Here is a 12,926-nt window from a genome sequence, read left to right as displayed (position 1 = left end):
AATGGGAGGAAAGAGAGTCTTTAAAAAATGGTGCTGAAAAAACTGAATTTCTATTTGCAGATAATTGAAACAAGACTCATATCCCACACCATATTAAAAAACTGACTCCATATGAATCAAAGCCTAGGCATAAAACCTAAAATAATAAAGATCTTCAAAGAAAAGTTCGGATGAAAATCCTTTTCAGTAAAACTTTCATTAAAATCACCATTTAAAAAAAGGAAAGGTTGGTTTGCTCCCTTTCCTATAGGTAACCCTACCACTGAGTTTTACTTCAGACCTGACCCCAAACCCAGTGCCAGTGACAAAAAGGAAATACAACTGCCAGCTACAGAAGCAAAGGAGGATGGAGCCTCTGGGTTCAACCAGCCATCCCCACTGGACCCACCTGGGAAAACACTTTGCAGTCCAGAGGGGAGCAAATGACAGGAAAATATCTTCTAACAGAGCAAGAAGGCAAGCAGCCTTAACCCAAGTTCACCAGTAAGGTGATAAAGTGTCCTCCCTTTCCCCTTCACATCAACACCCCTGTTCAGCATGAAGAAGCCAGAGAGTCGGCATCCAGTTCCCAAAGCAATAAGACAGTTGATTTAATTACCATTGGAAAATGCTTGTCATTTTCCTGTAGCATCTGGTCCCCACTGGATCATTTTCATTTCCTTCACTTGCACCCCCCACCAACCAATTTCTGCAGCTCTCTAACTGCATCCCTGCCCATCCTCACCCTTTTGCCCCCAACCCTCACCTCCTTGTACCCCCAGTATGTTTTTTTCCAATTAAAAAAAAAAAGAAGGAAAGATTAGGGTTCATAGCTAACACTTGAGTGGGTTTTCAGTGACTATAAATCACACAGAAGACTACCCATCTTTCTTCTATGAACAGCTTGTGATTTTGAACCAAATGCCTTTGGGTTGGCACCACAACTTTTTTTTTTAATTATGGTGTGTTTTTTTCTTTATTATTATTTTGTGTGCGTGTACCGTCAAATCAGATCTGACTGGTACAGGAGGATATTGCACCTCCTTCTCCGGCAGAGCATCTGGTGGATTCGAACCGTGTTCCTCTGGGATTGCAGTGCAGCTTCTTGCCACTAGGCCACCAGAGCTCCCCAGGCACTACAACTTCTTAACCACTAGGCCACCAAGGTTCCCTAACAATTGGGTCCTCCTAAAAATAAAATCCTTCTATGTTTCAAAAGATTTCTTCTTCAAAAGATTAAATATTTATGAATAAATGTATCCAGAGATAAGAAAGACCTATACAAAAACCTTATGAAATATTACAACAGCCACCCAAAAGAGAACCTATTTCAGAATAAATTTAGTGAGAGATAAAATAGATCTAAAAAAAAAACCCAAAAAAACCCAATAATAGATCTATACAAAGAAAATGATAAAACAAATAGACACTTAATTATGCTCATTCAAAATTGAAACCTGTACTGATACCCATTGTTTGAACAGAACAAGATTAATACTATGGTTTAAAATTGAAATGGATGTGCATCTTGGATTTATCCTTTCTCCATACCTATTCAATTGGTATGCTGAACAAATAATTCATGACGCTAGATGTTTTGAAGAAGAATGTGGCATTAGGATCGGAGGAAGACTCATCAACAGCCTGTGCTATGTAGATGGTACAATCTTACTTGCTGAAAGCAAGGGGCATCTGAAGCACTTGTTGCAGAAGATCAAAGACTATAGCCTTCAGTATGGATTTAATTTTAATATCAAGGAGACAAAGGTCCTTACCAGTAGGCCAGTGGACAATATCATGATAGAGAAAGACTGAAACTGTTAATGATTTTGTCTTGCTAAGATCTACAGTCGGCTGTTGTAAAACAGGACTGACATCGGGGTTGGGGAGAGACTGAGAAAGATGGGATAAATTATGTATACCGCATTGAAACAGATGAGGGAGAAAACTGTTTAAAGGGGATATGTGATTGGGTTTTTTTAATTAATTTATTTATTTTTCATTTCAATGAACATCTACAGAGATTTTGGAATTCCATTCATTCATTGTTGCACTTTTCTCCCTCCTCCCCACCGCCTTTGCTCCTCTCCTTGAAAAGCAAAAGAAAAACTCCTTCATGATGGGAGTCCAGAGCGGAGGCTGCATAGTGGAGTGGACCTGGGGGGAGGGATTTTAAAACAATGAAAGAATTTTTCTTTTTTTTTTTTAAAAAAGATTACTCCATTTACAAACTAATTTTTGTGAAAGAGTTGGAATAGCTATAGGAAGGGTTCTGTGGTCCAGCTGGTATGGAGAAAACACATTCAAGCACTGGAGTAACTATGGTTCTGCATTTGGAGTTGGTATTTGAAAGAAGTGCTCTCTGGTTGACTTGCGGAAGGTGATTTTTCTTCACAGAGAGGGCCAGAGTATTTGGTTCTCTAGAAAGTTCTATTGATCCTTAGAGCAATTAGATGAAAATTCTTATCTGCTAGCTCAAGATTATTTTCTATAGTTCTGTTTAGCTTTGTATTTTGAAGCATCTCTGGGTTCACTGCTAGGATTGCTCCAGTCATCAGCTTCAGGTGTGGTCTTGTAATGGTGCCATGCTGACTTATTAAAAACCGGAAGCCTCTGAAATGATTCACTTGAAAGAGCCTTCAAATAAATGACAGCGTCAGTGCCCACTCCTTCCATGGAATACAGTTTTAGAGCTCCCTAAAAATATCTAGCATACAGACGAGAAATTGGCAGACCATAACCAAATCCAGCCAACAGGGTAGCTCTGGTGGGCTCCAGGCTAGGTCTGTGTGCAGTCGAATCCATGTAGTTAAAAAGGCGATCTGAGTGGGACACCACTACCCTGGTCACTTATCTTAATGGATAAGTCTTCTTTGCCCAAGGTAACAAGGGTTTTAACAGCTGGGTAGCCCTCTTTTCTAGCTTCATATAACTCTACCACACCGAGCTCTCACTGAGTTCTTGAACAACTCAAATAGCATGTGAAAGAGGTGTGAGGGCACATAAACTACCTGAATAGGTTTGTCTGGAGCTTTGGCATTGAATTCTTCAACTTCCAGCTCTGGAGCTACCAAGTAATATTGTTCACACAGCATCTTGGCTGTTTCATAGGCATCTTTCACCACTTCCGCCACGTTACAGGTGGGATCAATGCTTCCTATATGTTTAGGCTGACCAGGATTAGTGTCACCACCAAACAGAAGTGTGTGCTGGTTAATAAGCATGCGGAAAGAGATGTGGTTGGTGTAAAATCGATCAAGAAAATATTGGATGTTGCTGCTGCTGAAAGGATCGAAACCAAATTTCTCTTTGTACTCAGTCACGCCCAGTGCCATTGTCGGAACCACATCATTGTGTCTGTTTCGGACTTTAAGCAGGACTTGTAGAAAATTATCCAAGACTTGTGGACCATCAAGGCTCCTGTTTTCATATTCCAAAAGTTCTAGAAAGCTCTGCATATACCAGCTCTGCACCAATCCCACGGAAGGTCGATTTAGCAAGTTGTACGGCAGAAGGTTGACCTCTCTCATTGTATTTGCCAGTCGCACAGGCGGCTCCTTTCGGAGAAACATGTATGAAGTTTTCTCACACGCACTGTCTCTCCCAAAGTCCAGGAACTGCTTGATGGAGAGCGGCGATGGCAAGAAGCGCGAATAGCACTCGATCTGCTTGGGCATGGGCTGCTTTAGCAGCCGGTGGAACAGCCGCATCTTCGCTGGAGCGCTGCGCAGAGCCGCAGAGCCGCCGAGATGCTGGGCTGCCACGAGAGCTGGCTCAGACGAGACCGAGCTGTGCAGGTCGGGCGCGTCAGCAAGGCGCAACTCCCCGGCCTCTAGACGCCCGCAGCTGTCCTCAAGAATTTTTCTTTTACTTTTCAAGAAGAGTGAACTGGAGGGGAGGAGGGAAGAGCGGTGGATAGGGAGAAAAGTGCAACAATGAATGAATGGAAATCCAAAGTCTCTCTAAATTTTCATTAAAATTAATAATAAAAAAATCAAACTTAAAAAGAAGAAAAAATTCACAATAAAATTATTTTTTTAAAAAAATCCACAGTCAGGAGATAAGGATACATATTGCTTTGGGCAAGTCCACTGTCAGAGACCTCTCTCAAATATTGAAGAGCAATGCTATCAGCCTGAAGACTAAGGTGTTCCCGATTCAGGCCATGCTTTTTTCCAACTATTTGCTATGCATTGGAGAACTGGACAATGAGTAAGGATGACAGAAGAAGAATGAATGCCTTTGCATTGTGGTGTTGGAGGTGAAGTGTATTGAAAATCCCATGGGTTAACAAAAGAATGAACAGGTATGTCTTTAAAAAGGTGCAGCAGAGTGCAAGGATAGGAAAGCTTCGTTTCACATACTTTAGACATGTTTCTAGGAGAGACTATACCTTAGAAAAGGATATCATGCTTGGAAGGGTGGAGGGTCAGCGAAAGAGAGGAAGATGCACATCAAGATGGATTGACATGATGACTGCAGCAATGTGCTCAAGTGTATCAGATGGTGAAGATGGCACAGGATAGGCCAGGATTCAGATCTGTTGTTCATTGGGTTGCTATGAGTCATATTTGACTCTACAGCATCTAACAACAACAGTAGACACCGAAAAGATGAAATATTTTAGAATAAATCTAACCAGAGATTTAAAAAAGACCCATACAAAGAAAACTACAAAAGATTAAAAAGAGAACCTATACACTGGGAAAAAAATGTTTAGTAATCACTTATCTGGCAACTCTAGAATTTATAGAAAATTCCAGTAACTCAACAAGAAAAAGACAAACTTAATTACAAAATCAGCAGAGGTGATGAATAGACAATTCACCAAAGGAGACACTCAGGATACACACACATGAAGAAAATGCTCAAGATCATTAGCTACCGTGGTTGTTGGTATGCATCTTTGAGTCAGAACTAAGTCATAGCTGACCCTCCCACCATCTTCAGTGGCAGTTTAATCTTATGGGAGGAGAATGCCCATTTTCTCTCATGGAGCAGCTGGTGGATTTGCACCACATGCCTTTGAGTTGGCAGGGCAACTCCTTACCACTAAGTCACTAGAGCTTCCAGAGATATGCAATTCAAAGTAATATCCTCTCACCCTGGCAACAAAAGCACTATTTAATAAGACAGCAAACAACATATGAGGTGAGGGTGTGGAAAAATTGGATACACTGCTGGTGTGAATGTCAATGGTGTGACCACTATGGAAAACAGCTCAACATTTCCTTAGAAAGTTAGGAATAGAAATTCTATTTGACTCAACAATCCTACTACTAGATTTATATCTCAAAGAATTAAAATCTATGACACAAGCAGGTATATACACACTCATGTTTGTTACAGCATTATTTACAGTAGCAAAGAATTGGAAACACCTCATGTCCAGCAACAGACAAGGCTAAAGAAATGAGCTCATTCACATATTGGAGTATTATGCAACATTGAAAAAATTATCAAGAATTGGTGAAACACTGAGCCACATGGATGAATCTAGAGCAAATTAAGCTGAGTGACATCCATTAAGCTTAGTCCGCCACAGGACAATTATGGTCTAAGAGCTTCTGTCAAAAAAATGCTAAAGAAAGGTTTACATACAGTAATTCTGGATGGTTAACAGGGAGGGATAGGGGACCATGAATGATGGAGGAATGAAAATGCAATATGATATGTAAGCTTTAAGTCAAACAAAATTTGTGTTCTTGCCATTCAATCTGAATTTGAGGATTAGCTATTTTTTATTTCTGCAAAGAATGGCTGTTGGAAATTTGGTGGCTTTTGCTAAACAGAGGGAGCGGCCCTGTTAACCCAAAAGGCCGTGCCTCTCCAGTGCTGGACTCACCAGAGGCTCTGCAGGAAAGATGAACCATCTCTCCTCTCTTGTGATTTACAGCCTTGGAAACCTGCTGGAGGGTCAGCTACGAATCAGAACCCCATGAGATTTTTTTAACTGCTAAGCAGGATTTTTTTAAACATTTTGTGGCGTTCTCCTTTCTATCCTTCGTTACACTTACCAAGGATCGATGTGGGATTTTGTGAATAGAAATTTCAAAAGGAAAGGGGGACTTAAATTGCCAGGGTCAGATTTTCATGGGCAGTATGGCTCATAGATAATAAGCACACCAGTTGCTTCTCACACTCCCAGTCTCACAGCAAATGACTCAGAGCTGACCCTCTCAGTAGATTTTTAGAGGCTACTAATAGGACAGGAAGAGACTGTTTATCTTTCTCCTAAGGAGCAGCTGGTGGATTTGATCCACTTGCCTTTGGGTTGGCAGTGCAATAAGCTACTAGGCCCATCAGAGCTTCCAGAAAAACCAACATGAAGATATGCACAGACAGAACCATACAGACTCTACAAGTGCTCATTTTTTTATTAAAACTTTTAAGTTACAAATATATTGATTCATAAATAATAATAAGGGCAGGCAGAAAGGTGGTACTTAGTTCCTTACCCTGAACCCAAATCTCCTGAGCTTCTGGGACTGACATTTCCACTGCCAGTCTCCTCCTCCACCCCAAAGAGGAAGAAGCTCTAGCTCCCTGATTCTGAGGTCACATTTATTCAGTCCTACTGGCCCACGTAGGCCCTTCTTAGGCTCTGCCCAAGGAACAGACTGCTCACCGTACTAGTTGGGTGGAGAGGATAGAGAGGCCACACACAGGGCTTAGAAAGGAAATGAGTGAGGGTGGGAATTCCTGTGTAGAGAGGGAGCCAGGCTTTTTATTTTAACGGAATGCTTTCCCTGTCAAAGAGGAGTTAATCCTCAAAAGGATAACGACTAATAAAATGTGGAACTACCTATAAGGCACCACCACCAACTACCTATAAGGCAGCCAATCCCTCCACAGACTCAAATTCCTGAAGGCTGAATCCAATCTCTGTGGCGGAGGTGCTGCTTAAATAGTCCCATAGATGCTGACCCTGGTCAGGGAGATGCTCTCCGTGCATTCGTACTGGCCTTTCTCATACAGGACGTAGAGCTGGGGAGTGTGGTCCTGTCCAGTCATGCTGCCCTCTAGCACTGCCAGGGTCGAGTAGCCACTGGGTCCTGGCCATAACTGCAGCCTCTCTTTCTGCCAGGAGGTACCATTGGTGAAGCTCCAACGCAGGGTCAGGTTCACTCCTGAGCAAACAGCAGAGTCAGGGAAAGGAGAGCCTCTGCCTAGACCCCCTCTGCACCCAGCAGCTCCTCCAGCTGAGCCCACCCCTCAGGTACTCACGTAACTCATGATGGGCTGGGTTAGAAAAGAAGACAATGCCACTGTTGGTGGCTAGCGCTCCTGCGGCTACCACAGGGTCCACAAGCTCTTGGTCAAAGGTCACATCACGAGGCCGTAGTGTGTCACAGGCATCATAGCTGCGGACGATCATTCGGCAGTGGCAGTGGTAGTTGTTCTGGTTCCGGGTGTTGATGACAACTGAGCCATCAGGGAGCTCATAGGGCTGAGGGGAGAGACCAGGGCCTTAGTGGAACCCAGGGCATTGGCCAGGGTAAATATTTCTGCTTCTGAGGGGAACAAGGTCAGGTGGGTATAGCTGGGGAGCCAGGCCCTGTGTCTGAGGGAAATGGTATTCTGGAAGACTGAGCAGGAAAGGTGGATGGGAACAGCCATGGACACCTGACCTGGCACTCATCGGGATTGAAATCATGTTCCTTCTTGGGCTGGTCATAGGGAATGCCGATAAGTCCATTTCCATAGTGCCAGGAGGCCCCATGGTCATCGCTGAGGAGGCAGAAGACTCCATCCCGCTTCAGTGTTCCATGGCCACACACAATAAGACGGCCCTTCTGTGGTTCTCGCTGTTTCTGTGAGATGTCACAGAGGGAAGACACTGCAGGGGCTAACAGCAGGGAAGGGAAGCCCACACCACAGGGAACCTACCACCTTCCTCATGTGAGGACATATCTGGTCCCCTTTACTCCTGTTCTTGCTTAGTGAGAACCCCAGAAGTATCCCACAAACAGCCACTGGCTGAATTATCAACTCTCACGGCCACTGAGTCAGACAACGCAAAGCTGACTCTCCTTTGGGTTTTTGCAGGCTGCAGATCACATGGGAGGAGACTGTCAATCTTTCTCCCTTGTTGCTGCTGGTGGATTTGAACCACCAGAGGGGAACTGCTTTGGGTTTACAGTCTACCTTCCTATGGGCTACGCCATTGGGAGCTCCCCAACTGCCTGGATTAAGCAAATCTTTTTTCAGAGTAAGCTCGTTTGGGTGCACAGTAGTGGATGGGTTGAACATAGCACAAAAGGAACATAAGCTCAACTTGTTCTCCTTGTCAAGCTGCACACCGTCATAGGCTTTTGTCTGTTTAAAGAAATGGGTGACATTCTCTAATTTTTACTTCACAGACTAGCACAACACTGGTGACAATCCCCAAAAGGGAAGTGACTGGCAATATTCCATCTTTCCCTGATAGGTTGTTCCTTTCTTCCACGGAATCTCATACAAGATGGAAAATCTGATTCTATAAGAGCTTCTCCTTGGGGAAAAAAGAGTCAATGTTTTTTAGGGGTAGTCTGGATGGAAGAAATTAATTTTGGGGTATCCCTCCACTCTCCACAAAGCAGCACCTCTGTCCATCCCCCAGGATATCCACCTGAATGCCAGAACCTGGTCCAGGAGCAAACACTTCAGTGCCAATATCCAGGGAGAGGTTCTTGGGTTTGCTCCAGGAAAGGCCATCATCCTTGCTCCACATCAACATGGTGGAGGCCACGGAGCAGCCGAACCCATGAGCACAGAGAGAGTAGAAGAGGAACACCATGCCAGTCTCAGTGTCACACACCACCGCTCCCAGGTTCAGCCCATCAGAAGTCTTCCCATCGTCTACAATGAACTTGGTTGGAGACCATGTGTCACCTGAAGGGAAAATGGAAGACATCCAGGGTGGGTACTTAGGAAGTACCCTTTCCTTTGAAAAACCATTGCAGTTTAGTCAATTCTAACCCGTGATGACTCCATGTGAGCAGAGTACAACTGTGAAATGTAAGTTTTTCATGACTATAAACTTTCAGAAGCAGATGACCAGGCCTTTTTTTTTTTTGACCCACCATTGGGGAGGTCTAATCTACCAATCTTTTAGTTTGTAACAGAGCACTTAACCGTGAGTACCACCTAGGGGACCCTTCTTTCCATCATTTCCTGTCAATTTCCTGTTTTCTATGCATCAGAACACATGCTCACATGCTATGCATCTGAGATGTGGACAATGAATAAGGATAGCAGAACAAGAATTGATGCCTTTAAACTGTGGTGTCCTATGGGCTGCCAAAAGAACAAACAGATATGTCTTGGAGAGGATGCCGCCAGAGTGTTCTTTGGAGGCAGACAATGAGGCTTTGCCTTACATACTTCAGACATGTTGCTAGGGGGGGAAACTCCTAGGAGAGACACATGATGTTTAGAAAGGTAAAGGGTCGGTGAAAATCTTTGACCAGGAAGATTGCCACAGTGACTGCCACAACGGACTCTAATGTGTCAGAAAGTGTGAGGATGGCACAGAATAGGACAAAGTTTAAGTGTGTTGTTCACAGGGTTGCTATGGGTCACACTCAACTCATAGACCTAACAACAACACCACAACATAAGTGAGCTAAAGGAGCCCTTGTGGCAAAATGGTTTAAAGGTAGATGGCTCAAACCCACTAGTTGCTTCATAGTGGAAAGTTGAAGCAGGCTGCTTCTGTAAAGGTTTACAGCCTTGGAAATCCTCTGGGCAGTTCTACTGTCATAATGAGCCAGAAATGGTAGTGCATTTAGGTTTCTTCTCTTTATTTTGAAAGATGGGGGAGACACTATTAGGAAGCCAAGGTCTTCCTACTGTCCCCTTATCTCTGACTTTATCTTCAGTTTTCTGGTGCATACCATCCAGCCATGCCAGAGCTCCTTTGCACTCCTCAAATTGTCTTCCTGGGTATTTGCACCTCTTCCTGGTGCTCACAGTCACTTTTGAGTCTTTGCTCAAATATCACCTATTTAAAATGACAATCCTTCAAACACCAGCATCCACCTTCTCACCTCTTACACCTTTTAATTTTCATCCATTGCACTTATCACCTTCCCATATGGAAATAAGTTTACTTATTTATTAGACTTTGTGTCTGCCTATTCCCAGTAGAATTTTAACTCTCTGGGGAGAGGAGTTAGGTTTTTTTCCCCTGTTCATTTACAGCTGTATTTACCAGGTAGTTGCTAGGCGGAGCCGTTACTGAGCTTTACGTTTTTCTACCTCTCAGGGAAGCAGGTCTCCAGCCTTCGAAGTTGCCTTATCCAAAGGCCCTCATGTAATCTAAAGGTTCCCCAACCCTGCAACCTACACCCGCTGTTGCCATCCAGGCAACTTTATACCCTGGTCAATGGACCTCCGCAGAGCGATGAATTTGGACCCCATATCCGATGAAGACATCTTTCGGGCCTCAGAAAAGGCGAGGAGAGTGCCGCGAGGAGTGGCTGTGATGAGGGGAATTCTGAAAGTGTCCACAGAGCCGATCTGCTTCCCGCTCACCCATAGTTGCTGCTCCATGGTCACCAAAGGCTGCACCTGTGACAAGAAGAGGTGATCAATACGGACTGACGAAATGTGGAATTTGGGGATGGCCCCTGGGACAAGAAGGTGTTGAGGATTTGGAGCAAGAAAGAAATAAGAGGTCCCAGAAAAAAGGAAGAGTCGGTCAGAGTTTGAAGAGTAGTTAGTTGGGTCTCGGGGCAGGAAGAGGCGAGGGGGTAAAAAGGGGTCCCCAGGGACAAGGGCTGAAAAAGAGGAAGGAGTTAATGGGAATCAGAGAGGAGGAAGGTGAGTGAGTAGGGACGGGGACAGGAGCAGAGCGGAGCACAGACCAGGCTCAGAACGTCTATGAAAGCCGGAGAAGGGGCTGAGCGAGAGGTGACTCACCAGACTGAAGTCACTTTTTGCTCCCACGACAAATCCTGACAGAGATAATAGCAGCAAGAAGCTCACAGCAAACACCTGAGCCCCACAGTCTTTCCAGATTTCCACTATTAGCAGTCCCTGGGGTCTATCCAGGATCGTTGAGCTCAGTCCCTCCACCGTCATCGCTCCCAAGCGGTGGCTGCAACACTAGTGAGAGCTAGACATAAGCTGGAGCTGGTGAACTGACCCGGTCCTTTAAAATAACAGGTGTCGCCCACCCAGACCACCCCTACTGCGGGCGGCGAGGGGCGCTTCCGCGAATCTAATTGTCCCCACGTGACTCCGGGCGCCGAACTCGCTTCCCAATTGGCCCTCTTGAAGCTCCACGCGCGTGACTTGGACCAGAAGTTGATTGGCTAACATGAAGAAGCTGGTCACTGTACAGGAGCCTATTATCGGCCTCAGCACTCAAGGGCGTGTCTTGGGGGGGCGGGACCTATTTAAAGAGCCAGGATGGGAACTAGGCAACGTGTCATGGGGGGTGGGGGGGAATGAGAAAGTCTCAAATTTATTGAGAAAACAAAATATCAATCTTTAATAAAATCTTTTTACTACAAAGCCGCGATCTGGAATTCAGATGGGGCTGGGAGGCTGTACAGGTGGAGCGCAGCCCTGGATCAGGGCAGAGTGGGGTCTTTTTCACTTCTTCCTCTTCTTGTCTCCTGGGGGCGCCTTGTTTTTCTTGCCCAGAATCTGCAGAAGGCCTTTGGACATGTAGTAAGGTCGATCCGGAGAGCCATCGTTCCGTTCCAGGTCTTCCACTGAGCAGAAACAGATGGGTCAGGTCTGTGTGAGTAATAGGGTAAGGAGTAGCCTGTTCCCTCTCAAGAAAAACAACGTCCCTCCAGCGGCCGTTGGGTTTTCTAAGGCCTCGAGACTGCCCATCCTCTCTTGGAGCAGTTGGTAGATTCGAACCGCTTGCCAACGGATTTGCACCACAGCTTCTTGCCACTAGGACACCAGTGCTTCCTAACAGTATATTTATAGAGTGATAAAGTTTAAGCTATGAGCCGTCTGTGACTCGAGGACACTTAACAACAACACAGAGAGAGCTCTGTTAGCCTAGTGGACAGAAAGCGATGCTACCAAGCCAAAGGTGGGTGATTTTAATCTGCAGCCCTCGGTCTTGGTTTTAATTGTCTTTGGTCTAACAGTCTTCTAAGTGGTATAGCACTGGTCAGTACTTTGCTGTACAGAGGTAATAGTGGTTGCTGTGATGCTAAACATTGTGACACTGATGTGTCAAATGTGATAATGGTTACCCACTGTGGGCAGTGTTTAGTGGAGCTCCCTGATTAAAACGAGTTTGGAAGCAGGAGTGGCATCCACTTCCGAAATAGCTTGCCTCTGGAAACTCTGAACTTGGAGAAATGATGAAAGTAATAAAAGTATTCAGGTCTTTCGTTCTTAAGGTCGCTATGAGTCATCTATGACTCCTATGACTCAACAGCACTTAACAACAACAACAAAGTGTAAGGAGGGGGAGGGAATGCATGTCAATAGCTTACCACCTGGGACACAGCAAACCCAACAGACTGGAAGTTTATTCTGATTAGGGGACCTCCATTGGGAGGAGACAGACTGCACCACAACTGGTTGATTTAAACTGTTCACCTTTCATTTAGCAGCCTTCCTTAGCTCTTGTTGGTAGTCACTAATGAGTTGCACTGCTACTTCCGAGGGAGAAACATGGGCAATCTCCCCTGCAATTTACAGCCTCAGAAAAGCCATTGGAAGGTCAGCTATGAATTAGTTGCAACTCCATGGCAATTACTATTTTTCACATTTAAGGCACTGAGGTACCTTGCCACATGCCAAGACCTTAGTATATGTTGTTGTTGTTGTTAGGTGCCATCGAGTCGTTTCCGACTCATAGCGACCCTATGCACAACAGCCCTAAACCCTGCTCTATCCTGCGCCAACCACACTGCCTCTGACACACCCATCCCGATTACCCCAGTCACCGAATCAATCCATCTCATAGAGGGTCTTCCCCTCCTGCG

At 44.9% G+C, this 12,926-nt stretch overlaps 2 protein-coding genes and 1 pseudogene across 2 annotated transcripts in view; all 3 read right to left on the bottom strand.

Annotated features, from left to right (window-relative positions):
- Positions 1 to 2,460: 2,460 nt before the first annotated feature.
- Positions 2,461 to 3,689, bottom strand: LOC102860435 (annotated as a pseudogene).
- A 3,193-nt stretch (positions 3,690 to 6,882) lies between these two features.
- NEU1 (sialidase 1 (lysosomal sialidase)) lies at positions 6,883 to 11,046 on the bottom strand. Its single transcript, XM_006896263.1, has 6 exons — positions 10,885 to 11,046; positions 10,341 to 10,533; positions 8,591 to 8,853; positions 7,611 to 7,793; positions 7,207 to 7,429; positions 6,883 to 7,109 (listed from the first exon to the last, which is right to left on the bottom strand). The coding sequence occupies exons 1-6, from the start codon at positions 11,044 to 11,046 to the stop codon at positions 6,883 to 6,885; spliced, it is 1,251 nt and encodes a 416-aa protein (XP_006896325.1).
- Positions 11,047 to 11,562: 516 nt separating this feature from the next.
- Positions 11,563 to 12,926, bottom strand: part of SLC44A4 (solute carrier family 44, member 4) — an 18,106-nt gene continuing 16,742 nt past the window's right edge. The window contains exon 21 of the mRNA XM_006896169.1: positions 11,563 to 11,684. Within this exon, the coding sequence (XP_006896231.1) occupies positions 11,563 to 11,684 (122 nt within the window). The remainder of the gene's footprint in view (positions 11,685 to 12,926) is intronic.

This window comes from Elephantulus edwardii, unplaced genomic scaffold, assembly GCF_000299155.1.
Source record: "Elephantulus edwardii isolate Elephantulus edwardi_28Jun2011 unplaced genomic scaffold, EleEdw1.0 scaffold00184, whole genome shotgun sequence".
NCBI lineage: Eukaryota > Metazoa > Chordata > Mammalia > Macroscelidea > Macroscelididae > Elephantulus > Elephantulus edwardii.
The sequence above is the reverse complement of the archived record's forward strand: the minus strand, read 5'-3'. Positions and strand labels throughout refer to the sequence as shown.